Below are 18,592 nucleotides of genomic sequence, written 5' to 3'. Positions count from 1 at the left end.
ATTTTAGCAGATTTTACCACCTAACTTTTTTCTTTGCCCTTCCACAGAAGCACTTTCATCTACCAGTCAGCTTTCTGCCACTATGCTATGAGGCTTTAGGAGCTGCAACAGTTTTCTAAATTATGAAAACTCTGTTGCGCTCAGCGTTAACCATTTCAGTATTTTGTGGCCATTGCCTTTCATAAATATTGCAAGGATAAACCAAGGTTCCTGTAACTTGTAGAAGCGTGTTAATGGTCAATAAGGCGACTCACCACCACCTTCTCAAGGGCAATTAGGAACGGGCCTTGCCAGTGATGCCCACATCCTGTGAATGAATTTTAAAAAGTATTATGTCCACTATTGCCACTGCATGGAAGTACTTAAAGGACTGAAGTCCCAGAAGTAGCAATGTATTTATATGGCGGATGTGTAAAGAGTAGCGCACAGAACTAACAGAAGCAGCAAAGCAGACAGAATTGGATGTCTAACACACATTCAAGACAATAATCAAAGTAGAAGTTCAGAGTTCATAATTCGTAATTCAGAAGTTCAGATTACAACCTTGTAATCAGTCCCTTATGTGTTCTGTTTTCATTTTATATTAGGTGTGTTTATTTATTGGTCCATTTTTGTGGCAGCAGAAGCCATCACTGCAGATGTCTGCTGTAAATGTGCTTCATATCCATGCATTATAATTGCATACAGAAATAACTATTTTTGATATTATTATTGCATTACTTAGCACCTTTAATCCATATTGCAATGCAATTTTAATCCTACACTACCCTCCCCCCACCACCCTAGTTAAAATCGCCCAGGTTATCTAATTGCCCTGGAGATGCCAGCAGCTGACTATTCCTGATTTTAAGCCACTCAACTGATGTCATCGGAATCCAATTGCAATTTTAACTTGGAGTCTTGCGTGGGAAAGCAAAGTGAAGACAGTGGTGAAGATTAGAGCCAAAAAAAGGCCCAAAATGTTTTTAATACGTTTATTCTTTACTTTCTCTCTGTGGCCCAAAGAGGAAGAGTACTCCTCCAGCCCTGACAAGGAAAACTAAGGCTTGCATATCATGGATTCGTCCCCAAGCTCCCCACTCTTCCTGCTTACAGGAACACTGTGCGTCCCAGCTGCCAATTCTGCTGCCTACCTGGTCTCAGTAAGCAGTCTCCTGGCCATACATTCTTCTACTGCCAGCCGGAATGGGCATGAAAGTCAGTCAATGAGGCTCGGGTGTTAACAATTCAGGCCACATTTCTAGTGTGGCAGTTAAGTTTCTAACTCGCCCTTCTAGTCACCCATCGAAAACTGACCAAACTTTTGATTCTGTTACCCATTACTGATTAAAAAGATCTTTATTTACATTGTAAATACTATAAATCCTGAAGTCATTCCTTTTGTTGCTGTACCATTTTGTCTCTCCTTTTATTTACGTTCTGTGTTTCTCAACTCTTTCTTGTCTCATCTGAGCTCTTATTGCTTATTTATTCTGGGCATCTAAGTTACCATCACCTTTTTATTCTGCCAACATTTGTGTATAAATTATATATCTGAAGACTTCTTGTTCCTGTTTGATGTCCACAACAAGTTTGATGTTGATCTAGGATAGAAGTGTTAATATGGCTCCAGAACAATAAAGCTGCACTGTGCTAACAACTTTGTAAAAATAACAAACAAACAATGTTATTGAAATGCAGTGCTGCATTTGTGGTGAATATGATGAGACATTAAACCAAGTTTCCCTGCTCAGGTGAATCTAAAAGATGTCATGGTGCTTCTGAAACAAGAGCATTGAGTTGTCCCTGTGCATTTATTTCTTATCAATCACTGCCGAAACAGAGTATCTGGTTATAATCTCATTGTTGTTTGTGGGATCTTGCTGTGTGCAAATTAGCTGCCAGATTTATCTGCATTATTAAAGTGACTACAAGCCAAAAGTACTCAGTGGACTTTTTTTTTGGATGTACTGAGGTCATGAAAGGCACTATACAAACCAAGTTAATTGGAGGAAGACACAAAGAGGCTGCAAAGAGATATAGACAGGTTAATTGAGTGGACAACACAGTGGCAGATGGAGTATAATGTGGGGAAGTGTGAAGTTATTCACTTTGGTATTAAGAGTAGAAAAGCTGAATATTTTTTAAAAGGTGTGAATCTTGTAAATTTTGTTCAGAGAGACTTGGGCGTACTTTTACAAGGAATGCAGAAAGTTAGCATGCAGGTACAGCAAGCAATTAGGAAGCCTAATGACATGTTGACCTTTATTGTACAGGGCTTTTGTGAGACCACACCTGGAGTACAATGCGCAGTTTTGGTCACCAAATTTAAAGAAGGATATACTTGCATTGGAGACGATACGGTGAAGGTTCGCTCGATTGGTCCCTGGGATGAGAGGGTCAACCTATGATGAGAGGCTGAATAAATTGGGTCTATATTCTCTGGAGTTTAGAAGAATGAGAGGTGATCTCATTGAAACATGCAAGATTCTAAGAGGTGTTTCCCCTGGCTGGGGAATCTAGAACAAGAAGGCCCAGTTTCAGGATAAGACACTGATCATTTAGGACTGAGATGAGGAGAAATTTCTTTTCTCAGAGGTTGTGTTTCTTTGGAATTTTCTACCCCAGTGGGTTGTGAATACTCCATCGTTGAATATACTTAAGGTTGAAATAGACAGATTTTTGGTCTGTCAGGGAATCAAAGGATGTGGGGAGTGGGCAGGAAAGTGGAGTTGAAGCAGAAGATCGGTCATGATTGTATTGAATGGCGGAGCAGGCTCGACGGGCCAAATGGTCTACTCCTGCTCCTATTTTTCTGTTCTTATGTTCTTTCTCGTCAATATTGCAGAATGGAATTACAATCCCTTAACAGCTTATCTTAGTCATATCAGTCACTACTCTTACAAGAAAATGTACTTATTAGATGGAAAGTAACTAACCTATCAGAGTGTTTTAGTGCCTGTGGGCATCTTTGAAATACCAAAAATTGTACAATCCTTTGTTAGACAAATGGGAGTTGACTCAACTAATAGATTTTAAATGTATTTTTCAGCCTTAATATCATCCCCTTCTATAATTCATTTGAAACAGAAGTCTCCACTTGGCTTTTCTGATGGAGCAATCAGTGCATCCAGTGAGTAGCTAAGTCAAAAGACATGAAAGGTCCTGGGTTGATCCCTGTTATGTGCTGAATTAGTTGATCTTAACTAAGATGGTGATGGGGCACTTCATTTGGTCTCAGCAACCCCTTCTTAGGGAAGGTAAAATCTGTCAGGGTTTCATTGACCTCTGCAGGAAGTGTGTGCATGTGTGAGAATAAACATTGATCTTAGTAGTAATGTCTGTCATGGGAAAGTAACCTTCCAAATTTCACTGGCCACTTTGGCAAGATATTTGACCCTAGCAAGTAGTCAGTACATAAACTTTATGGAGAAAAATTAGCCAGGGTGCATGTTACTTCAGATAGCAGATAAGGAGATATACTTCAGTTAGCTTTGTATAACTTTTGTAATTATCCACTTAATCTAGTAGACTGCTGCTGTATGGGGTAATGTTGGTGACATTTAACACCATTTGGGGAATAAACCAAGATCCTTGTAAAGTGGACCTTTGTTTATCCTAGATAAAAAATACATCCATTCCAAGGATTTTAAGTATGTTATCAATCAATCAAAGTTACTAAAATGTGAATTGGTTACATGTTTATGACGGTCAAAGACCCTTCCTTACAGCAGGTTATGTGGAAGTTATGAAAAAGAAAGATACACAGCTCTGAGCAGTTTAGGGAAGATTTAATGTTTCAGTGAATGCCATTGTTGACGGCTGGCGTGTGAATTTCCGAGGGGATTCTCCCATTCATTTGCCATAACTTAATTTTCCTGGGATTTTTATGAATCTTCCATTGCAGTTACAATGTACGTGTGGAAGAAGCCCTGTGAAAATTCACTCACAGGGTCACTAAAGTTGAAGTTTCTAATTCAGTCATACTTTAAAACCCCTGGAGCCAGATAACTGAGTATTTCCACTCCCAAGATGATCAGCAGCTGGTCAATTTTTTCATAGTAATTGAAATCCATATCGGTTTTTGTGCTGTAAAACTGCATTTTTATGTAATAAAGAGTAACCCATGAAATTTTCATTTTAAAGTTGCAGTTGTTTCTTTGTCATTATTACTCTTGTTTCCCAGTTAAACAACGCCTCGATTTTAAAATTCTCATCCTCGTTTTCAAGTCCCTCCATGGCCTCACCCCTCCCTATCTCTGTAACCTCCTCCAGCCCCACAACCCTTCAGGATACATACTCTCCTCCATGTTTGGCTTCTTGAGCATCCTCAATTTTAATCACTGCACCATTGGCGGCCGTGCCTTTAGCTGCCAAGGCACAAAGCTCTGTAATTCCCTCCCTAAATCTCTCTGCCTTTCTACCTCACTTTCCTCCATTAAGATACTCCTTAAAACCTACCTCTTTAACTAAGCTTTTAGTCATCTGCCATAATATCTCCTTATGTGGCTCGGTTTAAAATTTTGTTTGATAATGCTCCTGTGAAGCGCCTTGGGATGTTTTACTACCTTAAAGGTGCTATATAACTACAAATTATTGTTGTTGTTGTCATTCACAAGCAATGGCTATTTTAGTTTTGGCTTCTTCTGAAATGCAATAGTTAACTTATTTGGTCCAAAGACAATAATGTTTCTTTTGTAGCAAGAGTGATTAATCCTTGTAACTGAGTAATAAGCAGGGTTGTGTCAGACCTAACTATCCTCCTGTATGCCATTCTTATGAATGGAAACTCCAGTGCTGGTGACAAAGGTAGTGAGCAAAGATGGAAGGTCTTGTTTTGATTATGTAGTAGTATTTAATTGTAGTTATAATGAACTATAGAATAAAGTTTTTAAAAATCTGATAAAGCTCTGACATAGGCTAATAAATAATGCATTAAGAAAGCAGTGTTAGAGAGTTTAATGTGTGAGCTTAATGATAAGTTTGTGCAATCTGAAATAAGCCCAGTTTCCATTTCTTTAAGCCATTGTTGCTGATCTGTTTATTGATTTACATCACATACTTTGCATTTTAACAATTCCTATTAAAAGTTGTGAGGGGTGAAATTCACTTTCGGGGTTGGGGGTGCAAAGCGGGAGGTAGCGAAGCAGCTGCCTGTTATACACCCTGCCTAAATTTCCATTTCCCTCTGCTACCACCTGTTGTGCACTTACTAAAGTTGGATTTCATTCGAAATGAAAAATGCGACAGGGAGAGGGAAAGAACTGTTTAGGCTGAGGTATACAATGATGATAAGGAGAGGGGAGATGAGCAAGAACAGTCATGGAATCTGAAAAGATTGAGAAAATGGAGATGTACAGGTAAATACTCGGGTGAGATGCAGAAATGACTTGGATGTGAATGTAGGGGGCATGATTCGTAAGTTTGCAGATGACATCAAAATTGGTGGTATAGTGGACAGTGAAGAAGGTTGTCTAAGGTTATAACAGGATATAGATCAAGTGGACAAGGGATTGGCAAATGGAATTTAATGCAGACAAGTGTGAAGTGATGCATTTTGGGAAGTTAAACCAGGGCAGGACATATACAGTGAATGGCAGGGCCCTGGGGAGTGCTGTTGAGCAGAGAGACCTTGGGCTGCAAGTACATAGTTCCCTGAAAGTGGCAACACAGGTAGACAAGGTGGTGAAGAAGGCGTATGGCATGCTTGCCTTCATCGGCCGAGGCATTGAGTACAAGAGTTGGGACGTCATGTTACAGTTGCACATAACGTCGGTTAGGCTGCATTTGGAGTACTGTGTGCAGTTCTGGTCGGCGCACTACAGGAAAGATGTGATTAAGCTAGAGAGGGTGCAGAAAAGATTCACAAGGATGTTGCCTGGTTTGGAGGGCTTGAGTTATAAAGAGAGATTGGATAGGCTGGGTCTGTTTTCCCTGGAGCGAAGGAGGCTGAGAGGGGACATGATAGAGGTATATAAAATTATGAGAGGCATGGATAGGGTAGATAGCCAGAGTCTATTTCCCATGGTAGGGGTGACTAAAACTAGAGTGTATAGATTTAAGGTGAGAAGGAGGAGATTTAGAGGGGGTCAAAGGGGTAAATTTTTCACACAAAGAATAGTGGGTATCTGGAATGAGCTGCCAGAGGAGGTGGTGGAGGCAGGAACAGCAGCAATATTTAAGAGGCATCTGGACAGGTACTTGAATGAGCAAGGCATAGAGGGTGATGGAATTAATGCAGGCAGGTGGGATTAGTATAGATAGGCATTATGGTTGGCATGGACGCGGTGGGCCGAAGGGCCTGTTTCTATGCTGTATGACTCTGTGACTCTATGACTCTAAATGCTGGTACGACACGTGAAATATATCAGTGGGAGCCTGAGATAATTGGCAAAAGAACCAGAGGGGAGATAAGAGATAAGAAGAATTTATTTTACACAGTGAGTTATGATGATCTAGAATGCACTGACTGAAAGGGAGGTGGTTGCAGATTCAATAGTAACTTTTAAAAGGGAATAATTGGATACATACCTGAAAAAAAGCATGGGGTGGCACTAATTGGAAAGGTCTTTCAACGAGCAGACATAGGCACAATGATTTGAATGAGCTGCTTTTGTGCTGTAAGATTCTTTTTAACCCCCAAAAATGGGAGGGTTTGGGTTAGGTGGGATGTTTAAAAGCACTTCCAACTCACCCAGTTCTGTTTTTAATGGAGGAAAGGTAGGCAATAATGAGGTTGTGAGCTCAGATTTAACCTGTCTTCCATGTTTAATGCTGGCCAGCTGGGTTAAACAAATCTTAGGAGACCAAGTGCCTGAAGCAAAAAGTGCTTCCTGGAAAAGCTAAGTGCCTTTACAGAACTCCTTGTGGGACAGGAGGGGAATCTGTGTTTCCTCCAAGCCGACCAAGCTTACCTTCTTCCCTGGCCACCATCAGACATATCCCCACATCCACCACTGCACATCTGCTCCCCCAGGATCAGTGATCAGACCATTCCCCAGGAAGGGGGGATCAGCATACCTCTCTCTGTCCCTCAGATCCAGACTCCGCACCACCACCCCCCCAAAGCACTACAATCTCACTAACTCAACTGTAGGCTTCCTACCTGCTCCTGAGGCTGCCACATCCTCCAGAGTGTTTCCTGCCCAACAGGAAGCCAATCCTGCCAATCAGGCTGACTTCTGGGAGGAGAACCTGCAAGAAATAAAAAAGACGCATGCAGGGGTAAACTTGGACTTCTCCCAAACAAATCTTCACCCCTTCCCTGCTGACGGAACTCACCCCAGTCAATATCAGGGCCTATGATTCTAAGATGGTTGACAGAAAAATAAAAGTTGTTCAAATCAAGAAATTACCCATTGTGAATAAAGCCTTGTATTATGATCAACTAGATAAGAGTGGAGCCTGTTATGCATCTCCCTCTCCTTTCATCCCATGATTGATGGGCGTATCAAGGCCCTGGAATTTCCTTCTGAAACCTCTCCATCTCTTCACCTCCCTGTCCTCCTTTAAGACCCTTCTTAAAACTAACATTTTTGCCCAAGCTTTTGGTCACCGCTTCTAATTTCTCCTTCTTTACTTTGCCACCCATTTTTTTCTCCTTACATCTCTGTAAAATGTCTTGGAATGTTGTCCTATGTTAAAGGTGCTATTTAAAATGCAAGTTGTTGTAATTGCTGTTTAAACCTGTAAATTTTAATTTGCATTTGAAAAGTCACATCACCTCAGTGCAGCAGAATAATTTCCATTGTTTTTTCCTTTCTGCAGTGTGAAGATGGTGCTGTTGTGGACCCTGGGTGATCTCTTTAAGACTACCTACTTCATTACTAATGCAACTCCAGTACAATTCTGGGTTTGTGGGGCTGTTCAGATTTGCATTGACATTGCAATTTTCTTTCAGGTGTTCACCTATGGGCAAGGAGAGCATGAAAAACACATCTAACACAATTACATAGTGGCTGCATGAGCTGTATAATACTGTGCAAGATGTGGCTAGAAGATTTTTCTTTCTTTCCATTTCTATGGATGAATATCCTGTGCTGTGGCCAGTTGTTTATAGTATCTAAAAGTGCCTTAACCAAAGAAAGCATTTCCTGTCAAAATTTCTTTCCTACAGGATGCATTCTGTTGTTGTCTAAAATCTCCAAATGATAAACCAAAACATACCTCCAACACGCAATGGTGGCTTTCAATGTCTTCTATGATTTAGCTATCAGTAAGGAGAGGCCAACAAGAACAGCAGCAGCAAGAACAGAGAACCACACTCGCCTTTGTTAACAAGCATACAATAAGGTCTGATGAGATGACTATTGCTGAAATACGTGGATGGTTCTAGAAATCTCCTCAAGCCTTAACATAAAACCCATTTTGTATTATAGGCTAAACCTCCTGTGTACAGGCTGATGGAAAGACCTTTAGTCACCATGATTGTGTTGCCTGTCATTTCCCCCCGTGCACTGGTGATGGGCTTGGTTCCCCACTGTCAGCACACATTCAGAAAATTACTCCCTATTATCATCCTTTAATACATCTAGGGCAAATGTTTAAAATCTAATTACAGTTGATACTGTCGTTATACCCTTTATAGAGGTCTGATGTCATATTTAATGACAGTATATAAAAACTAAACTATATAGAGGAAAATTTCATCTAAACTGTTTGGGAGTCCTTGAAAAATGCTGCTGATTTGGACCCTGGATCAGTGAGAACATATTTCCAGTGTGATCTATTAAAGGATCAATTCCAGGATTTTATTACATGATATTGTCCATTGGAAGCTCTGATAGTGGTCCTTGTACTGTTCCTTCTACTGTTTCCCTCTATCTGTACCTTCTGTGCTTTGTGGTTCACATTGTTGCACTGTTTTAAAAAGAAAACAATTATGTGGCTTTATTCTTGGCCTGTTCCTCAAGCAATATATTGTGTGGTGGTTAGTCATTTGGTAATTTCCAAACCAAATATACCAACTATATGTGAAATTTAGTTAGATGTAATATAACTGTAAAGGGCACTGAAGGAGGATACTTGGAGGAAAAGTGACCCTGGATAATGAGTGTGATTAGGATGTGCATTATTGCTGAAAATATTATCTAAAGTGATCTACATATTATTACTGGAAAAGTGTTTTAAAAAATATTTCCAGCTTAGTAGGCTATGTTTAACTATCCGAAAGGGAAATGAAGTTCTCCTTTGCCAAAGCTGTTCCTTAAGGTAAAGTTAAGGAAGTTGATCCTTAAAAACACAATGTACTTTTTATTTATATAAGAAGCGAACAGTCCAGTGGAAATGCATTCATTGTACTACAAATAATCAGACACCCCCAGTTTGTTGGGAAGTAGGACACATTCTCTATGGTTGAAAAATTCTTTCTATGTTGTACTTCTAGCAATATTGCACTGATTAGATCGAAAACTTGCTTTTATGTTATAACATTAACTGCCCTTCTGATGGGGGTTTCAGGGAAACATATTTCTTTAGCACTCAGAATTGACTGCAGGGGGGACAATCATGGATGTCCACCCACAACGGACACAAAAGCGTCAGAGTGACCACACTGCCTGCCCATGCTTGCCAGCGTGAGAACCATGCCATTGGAAGCCCAGGCCTCATTTAAATGCTAGCGGTGAGCTGCAGCTTGTCAGGTATAGGTGGGCAGGAAATTGCCTGCCTCCCAAATTGAGCTGGCAGGTCAGCTTAGTTTGGTGGGACCAGGTGTGTTTCTGATTCTGAGGTGGGGCTCGAACAGAGCGAGATGACAGCTGGCCACACTTTTGTTTGTGTGTGGATGCAGGAGGAGCATTCCTGCTCCTCTTGTCCTATGAAATTAAAATTTAGGATTATTGGGCTGTTTTGTGAGCTGCCTCCAGAGGTCCATTTAAGGGCTGCTGATTAGACAGCACAATGCCTTCTACAAATGGGTGGAGCGTGATCCTAAAAATTGCAGTTGAGTCCTATGACCAACATAGAACCCTGATTACATGTTTAAGCATCCTCCTGGCTGTTTCAGGTGGGCAGGATGCTCACCCATTTGCAAGCCTATCTGGAAATTCCATTAGGGAGCCAATGGACTTGATTTTTGCCAGCCCTTGGAGACAGGCTGGGAGGCAGCGAGGCGCAAAAAGTGGCATGGGGTGGCATTGGGCAGTGTGCCTGACGTTGCCCTGACCCCCCCCCCCCCTCCCATGCCATACTGTCTGCAGCGGGCACAAGGGCAAAAAGGAAGTCTGCTGGGAGGCCAATTAAGCCATTAAGGGCCTCTTAAGGGCTGCCTCCTGCCTCCGCTGACATTCAGCCAATAATGGAGACTCATGTCGATGCGTGGAGACACTACCAGATGAGACCTGGTGGCCTCCTAGTGAGCTCAAGTTGGGGAACCCTCCTCTGGGGTCGATCCATGGCCCATGGAGGGCCACCCCCACCCCTGTGGCAAGACACCCCCCTCACATGCCCTCACCAACCCCCCACTCCAACCCCCTCACTGGGGCCTGCCTGCCTGACTGGCCCTGGCAACCCTAATACCACTTACCTTGGTCCAGGTGTCTCCTCCATCTTAACTGCTCTGGGCCTCCTGCAGTACCGGCAGTGGCCACTGCTCCCAGTGGTGCTGCTGAGCTGCCAGCTCTCCGATTGGCCGGCAGCTCTTGGAGCAGATCTTATTCTTTAATTGGCTGTCTGCCATTGAATTCAGCCAGGGGTCTGATCAAGGGCTTAGGCAGTGTCTCCCCCCACCTTAAGGCCCGTCACTGGGACCCCTGTCGTCAATTTAATTTCAGCCTCTCATGTGCCACTGAGGTGGTCCAGCTACCCCGCCTCCTTCCCCTGAAATTCAATTGCTGGACATCTGTTTTTTAAGGCAGTTAAAGGACAACCAGCAGTTGAAAATCACCCCCACTATTTCATAACAAAGGCTTTCAGAGTCATTAAGAGGAATTATTTCTTTCCTTTGCTCCTTACCCCCATTTTAGACCGTGCTCAAAAATTGGAATTGCAAAAATAATTAAATAAAAGACAAATCAAAACAGAAATTGCTGGAAACACTCAGTAGGTCAGGCATCATCTGTGAAGAGAGAAATCGAGTTAATGTTTCAGGTCGATGAACTTCCGTCAGAACTCAGCATCTGCAGTATTTTGTGTTTGTAATGAAAAGACTGTTACTACTTTTATTTATCAGTAGAGGCACTTTTTTATGTTAATATTTAACAGAGCGAAATACACTGTAGCATTCTATCATCTGACCAATACATCAACAAGTTCATTCTGTTGCTAATTATGACATTCTTAAAATGTAACTGCAGGATTTTACAATTGTCAAATCTACCTCCACCTTAATCATTGGCCATTTACTTTATAACATTTAGTATTAATTGGAATATAGAACATTTTTCATCTTTCCATACATGATTAATTCCTTTGCTTCAGAATATACCATGCTGGATTTTCTCAGCTGTCCCACCAGACTCCCATTGTACCTCTGGCAAGAGTCTGGTGGACCAACCTGGAAAATGGCTAGGTTTAGTTGGAAATCCCATTCGTTCTTGTAAAGGGTGGAGCATCCACCTGTACCTTGCCCAGCCAGCCATTTCTGAGGGGCAGTGCTGAGGATCAAGACTCCATATGTTGGGGGTTCCTCATCTTGCATTGGACATGAACAAATCTAGATGTCAGCCCAGTTAGATGAGACATACCAGCCTTCAGAAGGGCAGAGATGAGCCCCACCAGGAGAAGTAGACCCAAGAGACAACCTGAACCCTGAAAGTGATGGGATTGCATTAGGATCTCCAGAGGAGAGTGAAAGAGGGCTATGGGCCACCATTTTCTAATGAAGTTCAGTCCTTTGCTTCCCAATCATCCTCTCTCCCTACCTCCCAGATGGAACCAGACAGTTGAGTTTCCAGCAGCATGAGACTGGCAGGCACCAGAGATGCAGCCATAGTGCTGTGGGTGCTCACTGATTTTATGCAAATAATGCATCCTATCACTTACCCCCGCAACTCTGGCAGGGTCACTGCTACACTGCACCAGTGTTAAAACGCCAACACAATTATTGGGATTGATACCTGCGCATATTTGAGGCTTTTATATGATTTTCTTTTTCTGTCTATATGTATTTTTGCACAAAAGATTAAGCACAGTCTTCCAAAATGTATTGAAGTTGCGTAAATAAAGCAGACTCTACTAGTGCATTGAGAAAATGAATGTCAGATGGTTTGTGCAGATGCAATTATAAGTGGTGATATTTCTCCTCACCTTTCAGAAAGGTTTGATTTCTTAGTCTATCCTGTTACAGAATGTACTTCCACTGTGTTTCTCAGGTTCAGCTGTACTGAGCTCCAGCAGGGCTGGGCGACTTTATATTACATTATTAATCATGTTTTTTTGTATGTGGATCATGCTCTGGTGGTGAATTTACCTGAGATGTCAATGCCAATCATTGTCTTATACATTGTTTTTGAACTGTTAGCTAATACTTGCTTCTATATGGTGAAGATGATATTGGGGTAACTACTGAAGGGCTGCTGTATGTTCATGTACAGTTCACAGCTTGAAATTAACCCATTATTTCTTTTGCCAATTCCTTTTGATAATTTAAGGATGTTGATCCTCTGAATGAACAAAATATCATTGGAAGATTTAAAGAACACATTCTCCCAATGTGCAGAAACAGGTTCTCTGTCATTCCTATCGGTATAACCTGAAACATTTTAGTTTAATTCTTTTTAATTTTGGTGTAGATAAATGACTACAGTCACTGCAGGATTGATTTTATTACACATTATGAAATTGTAGTCCGTCAGTTTGGAAAAAAGCCATGCAGAATGACAGCATTTGATTTATAACATGATGTATAGCACTTCAGTTTAGTTCACCTGTTCATTCATATATGTATGATAGAGTTTTATTTTCAGCAGCTTGGTAATACATAAGATCCTTTAACACAAAAAAAGTATTATTTGAAGTCATTTGTGATACAATATACAGTCCACAGTGACTGAACCAGCATGTACTCTGATTTTTGTTTTAAATTTGTGATTTTATATACATATAAATAGTACTGGCTACCTCTCAGTGAATTTAAAGTAGTAACTACTCTCAGAGTTTAGGTGACACTGACAGAAGCAGCAGCACAAGAGTTTAAGCCAAGCCTCTTTATTTATGCCAAGAGAAAAAAATGCTACACAACTGAACCTCAACCTCAGCTCTTTGTATCAATACAAAGAATCAGTGGTGAAGCTTCATCCAGGACTTCTGTCCATGAAATCCTCTCCCGGACTCCCTCATTACTTGGAACTTGTGCGGAGAATTTCACATACATAGTTAATTATCACTTGCTGAATCAGGGTTGCCAGAACATGTACTTGGGAATGAGAAATCTGCAACTTCCTTGATGATGTCCAATTTTGTCTTGTGTGCTGCCAGCATCACTGGTGTCAAATCTGTGAGGTATCTGTTATGTTTCCAGTTGCCTCCAGCTGGATGCTGTTAAGCCACCTGTTCTCCACAACAAAATAGACTGAGTTCTTCCCTGGAGCTATGTCTCGTAGTTCACTGAATGGTGCCCGGTATAGTGCAGGGGGGGGTGATTTTGTGTAGATACAGTCCCAGTGCCTCGCTAGTTGAATGGGTCACACAATTGATCCTCTAATGTTATATCCCCGCCTCTGACCCATACTCCTATCTGAAGAAGCTCCATGCCAAGCTCGAAGCTTCACAAAATTTCCCCCGATAATTATACAAACATTGTAGATGAGTTTTATGTTGATCTATGCAAGCAACTATGTGTCTTCTTTTAACCTTCTAAGTCAAATATAACTTTTAAGAATGTATATATAAATTTTCCTGTTTACGTTCAAATATTTTTTCAGGAAGAAAGAACTTGCATTCATACAAGTGTATCTTATTCTGCTAAATAGCTTAAGGATTTGCATTTTGATGTATCGTTTCCTATATCATTGCTGATATATAAAATGAATACTGGAGTGTTGTATTAAAGCATTTAATGAAAATGTATTTTCTCATTTATTTCATATCAATGATTTGTTAATTTTATATATATATATTTAACCCTAATATCTGAGTTACATTTAAGTTAACAGTCCTTTGAATTGAAACAGAACTCTGAATGTGTTCATTTTGGGCTTGATACATGAAACAGAGGGATAAAAATTGACGTGTGCTGTGTTTTGGGTATGAGAGTCACAATTTGGTGCTGCCACCTCATTTACCTGATTGTAGCATAGGGTCGAGCATATGCCACATTGCTGGCTATCTCTCTGCTCACCGGGGAGCTAATGGCATGTGGTGTAGCCAGCTTCCTGTACTTAAATGCAGTCTATCTCTCTTTAAGGGAAACTGCAATGAATTACAGGAGGCTGCTGTTGAATACTATTACTCCAATTCTAAGCAAGGAAAATGGAACACCAGGGTAGAGAGAGGATTCCAGGGTCATGGATGCAGCACTGGAGGCATTAGTGGTAGACATGGACAGGAGGAGAGACACCATGGTTTCTGTGGGAAGCCAGCAGACCCTCAAAAGATTCAGAAGAGATTGGGAGCATGGGGCCATGGAGATCAATTCCTTGCATATGGACCCAAAGACCTGGCAACAGTGCCACAAGAAGTCTAATGACCTAAGACAGATGGTCAAGGTAAGTAAATGCATCTTCACATGACATCTCCTACCCACTGGACCACCAGCCTCTCACACCACTCAATACACCACACTCCCATCACGCACCAAGCACCGGTCCCTGGCACTCAGGACTCATGCATAATATCCAGATACTCCACCGCTCACAGACTTAACAATGCTGCCAGCCTCACACCCACCTCTGGCTGCCTCCACATACCTCCAACTATTCAGCTATGAGAGGCACACCACCCAAACACAGTGCAACACAATCACGGACATTCAGTCCTCTCGCTTGCAGAACAAAGTGGCACACAATAGAAGGGAGCAGAGCAAAACCAGCAGGGAACAAGGACGCCTGCATCTCCTGAGCCCTACAGAGGAGATGGTTCTCCACATCATGGCACCAGCTGCAACAAAGCCCGTGGAGTCCGGCATCACTCAGAACATTCAGGATGATGGTATGTTCCTGTCTTATTCCTCTTCTCAACTCCCAGCTCAGCCTTATCCTGCTATCTGTCATGATGAGAAAGCTGTAGATGGAGTAACCATGGACCTGTTTTGATGAAAGGTCGCACACCTGAAACATTAATTCTGTTTCTCTCTCCACAGATGCTGCCTGACCTGCTAAGTGTTTCCAGCATTTTCTGTTTTTATTTCAGATTACCAGCATTCTGCAGTATTTTACTTTTGAGACCATGGACTTCTTTCTTTCCACACCATTTCCCCACCCCCATCCCTCACTCCAACCCTCCCCTTCTTATTTTCTGTGTTCAGACACCAAGAACTGCTGCCTGCCCAGCCACAGCAGCTCCAGGAGGAGGAGAGAGAGAGCAACAGCACAGCACTGATGAAGAGGCCCCTTCACCTGATCTGACACTTGCAGCCACCAGCTCAGATGCTGGCAATGCACCTTAAAGGCTAGCACAGGGTTGGGATCAGCATGTGTTGAGTTACTGGGCATAAATTGGCTGCAACTAGGCCGGGGTAAAGGATGCTTCATGTGCCATCTCACCGGAGGGTGAGGTCGCATCCAGGGGCTCATAGCAGGACCTCGAAGGGGCAACATAGAGGAGAACGCTGATGGGCATGCACATCAAGATGCTGGCTGCATTGACTGGCCTGATAGACAGCCTTCTGTCACTGTGAAGAAGGAGTCCAGTTCCAACTAGGTAGATGGGATGGCATCGAGCTTGCCTTCTCTGTAGCCTTTGCTCCATTTCCCACTGTATTGCGGACCCAGAGGCACTGCAGCTGCAGCCCACATACCTGCTGCAGCCTTTGTGTGGAAAAGTCACCAAATCCTCTGGCTTCTCTTGTAAGGATGCAGCAACAATCCCTACCGAACCCAAGAAATCAGCACAACATCTCCAAAAGCTCTCCAGAGTATTTTCAGATACTTTGCAATAGCAGAAGTTCTTCAGAACTACCTTACTTGCAATTTGGATGCCTGGACTTTTAAATAACACTAGCACTGGGCCCTTCTTGCAGCTGAATGCTTGATCTTTTGTTGAGTGACATATAAATTTGTTGAATGCACCTGCATAGTTCAAATTTGGAAAATAGGCGTCACATCAGGCAGTGGGGCTGAGTAACATCATGATAGGACTAGTTCAGTTGCTTCCAGTGCTCCCAGGGATGCCCACGAGTGCCCTTCTCAAGATTGTGCACCTGGAGTGCCGCGTCAGAAGTATCTGATGGCGCAGTGAGCACTCCCAGAAGGGCAATCAGCATCTGTAATGCCATCTCCAGTGGCACCATGAATACGAAATTCCTGCCCAGATCATCTAAAAATACGCTCAGCAAAACGGACATATAATTACATTGAAACTGGATCTAGTACTAGATATGCATTTGTTGAGATCATGAAGCTGGATTTTCCCGCAGTCCGTGGGAGCCCGATGTCAGGAGCAAATGGGGATCCTGAGCCCGCACTTGCCGGCAGCAAGACCAGCGGCACAATCTTTCTGGAGGTGGGCGGGCTTCAGAAGCTGCAGGCCCAATCAGAGGACCCACAGCTCTGGAGCCTCAGCAGCCCCACCAGGCGAGGTAGATCAGGTACCATGAGGGCACCTCGTTGGCCAACACACATGGGCTGCTCTGAAGATTCCCGAAACTAGTAGGACCATTGGAGTGGAGAGGAAACCCCGCCACAGGATCAGATGTGGCTGCAATTGCGACCTTTCATCACACAGCCCCATTATTAGGGCATGGAACCACTTGCTGCAATGACAACCCCTGCCCCTCCTTCACAGCCTGCCATAGGGAGACTGCCTCCAATGAGCTGACAGCCTCTACACAGAGCCGGGGGTGGGGGGGGTGGGTGGTGAGCCACTCCGCCAATGAGAAAGTTCCAGCAATGCTGCAAAACCATCGCTAATTGGGGCTTTAACTAGCCCAATTGGCTGTGGGCAGCCGATCGATCCGGTTACCAGCCTGGGAAAGTTCTCAGCAGTGAAAATGTGTCAGAAGCTATCCCCATGCGGCTCCCCACTGTTTTCCTGTCCCCCCGCCCCACCTCCCCCAACCCTATCTCCATGAGGCTGGGAAAATTGAGCCCCATGAATGCTTGGATGGTATGAAGAATTGAGCATAGTACTCAAGTGTGACCTATTTAGTACATTGTAATTTTAGTAACTGGTAATTCTATTAGACTGAATGAATAATATTTTTTTATAAATTGTTATATCAGTGATGTCCAGGAAGGAAATACAGGGTGGATAATTGAAGCTACATGAAGCTCAGATTCAAGGAAAGCTCCAGCATGAGATCCTGCAATTAAATTATCCTCAAGCAGTTGTAAAAAAAACCCCACAGCGTATCTGATTTTAATGCACAACAGTCAGTTAACAACTAATAGGTGGGAGGCAGGATTAGCTTACAGTGAAATACTAAATGCAGGCTAATATGTAAATTATGTGGCACTGAAAGGGCAAGAGTGATACCGAAGGAATGAAGAATAGGAGAGGAAATAAATGCTCTTACTTGCAGCTGTCACTGATCTTGCCATCATCAATATCCACTGCTGATATCCAAACTATTAGCCTGCTCCTCAAAATTTGCCAGTTCTCTTACGTCTGAGAGTCTTTCTGCCAGTGACCTGGGCAGTGTGGGCCAGTTTCTTCTTGAACAATATTTACAGAAGTAGGTGAAGGAAACAACTGAAGGGAATCTTCCAGCTGGCAGCAGACAGCTGATGTAACCAGAAGGACAATTACTAGAGGGACCCTGGAACATGCAAGAAGGGCTTGTGAGGTGACCTCCAGACTTAGAATTCAGGTGGAAGAGTTACAGAGTCACTGAACCACAGTACATTGTGAATAAAACTTTCATTCCATTTACATAGTGAAGGTGCTTGGTCCCATTGGCTAAAGTGAAAAGGTAAGGGGTTGTTAATTGTATATTAAAGGTTCAACTGTATAGAGGTGGTGGGCATTCACTTGAGCCCCTTCAAATAGACACAGACTAAAACTGTGATTGTTGGGTTAGAAGGTGTATGCTTGTAAAGTGTAACAATTGGCTGCAGTTCCATCCTTCACCAACTGGCTTTCTGGTATAGAACAATGGTAATACTTCTGTTGCCTTAGCTGTCCTTGTCAGATCATTAAACATTTTTCAGCACTGTTTCACTGGCCAGGGGATGAAAGAGGTAGCATTCTGAGACACTGCAACCTCCCTCCACATGGCGCTGATGAATGTTTTGGTGGCCTCCTTCCTTACAAGTGCAGCAGGTGGTCGGTACTCTAGCATACCTCATGCAGGAGATTCTGTAGGTCAGTATCTGAGAAATTCTAGGCTCAACTTCTGCCACCATGTGCCTTCCTTGTGTGTCACCAAATTGTATAACCTTCAGCAACAAGAATCCAACCCACCCTTTCACCCTGACCCCCTGAAATTTACATCTGTGTTACATGGGAATTGCACTCCCTGCTTGTCATTCAATATTTAAATGAATGGACTGTTCTGGCAGGCTCAGTGGCAAAATTG

General features: G+C 42.7%; 1 protein-coding gene across 4 annotated transcripts in view; it reads left to right on the top strand.

Moving 5' to 3' along the window:
* si:dkey-246g23.2 (solute carrier family 66 member 2) overlaps positions 1-13,982 on the top strand; it is an 80,777-nt gene extending 66,795 nt beyond the window's left edge. For 3 of the 4 annotated variants that reach the window (XM_068049157.1, XM_068049156.1, XM_068049158.1), the window contains exon 5: positions 7,747-13,982. In XM_068049157.1, the coding sequence (XP_067905258.1) occupies positions 7,747-7,921 (175 nt within the window). In that variant the 3' untranslated portion in view covers positions 7,922-13,982. Of the gene's footprint in view, positions 1-2,255; positions 4,073-7,746 lie in introns of those variants that run through there. The other variant, XM_068049159.1, reaches the window with a different exon arrangement.
* The last annotated feature ends 4,610 nt before the right edge of the window (positions 13,983-18,592 follow it).

The sequence above is a fragment of the Heterodontus francisci genome, chromosome 17 (genome assembly GCF_036365525.1).
Source record: "Heterodontus francisci isolate sHetFra1 chromosome 17, sHetFra1.hap1, whole genome shotgun sequence".
Classification (NCBI taxonomy): Eukaryota; Metazoa; Chordata; class Chondrichthyes; order Heterodontiformes; family Heterodontidae; genus Heterodontus; species Heterodontus francisci.
This window is presented reverse-complemented; position numbering and strand designations above follow the sequence as displayed.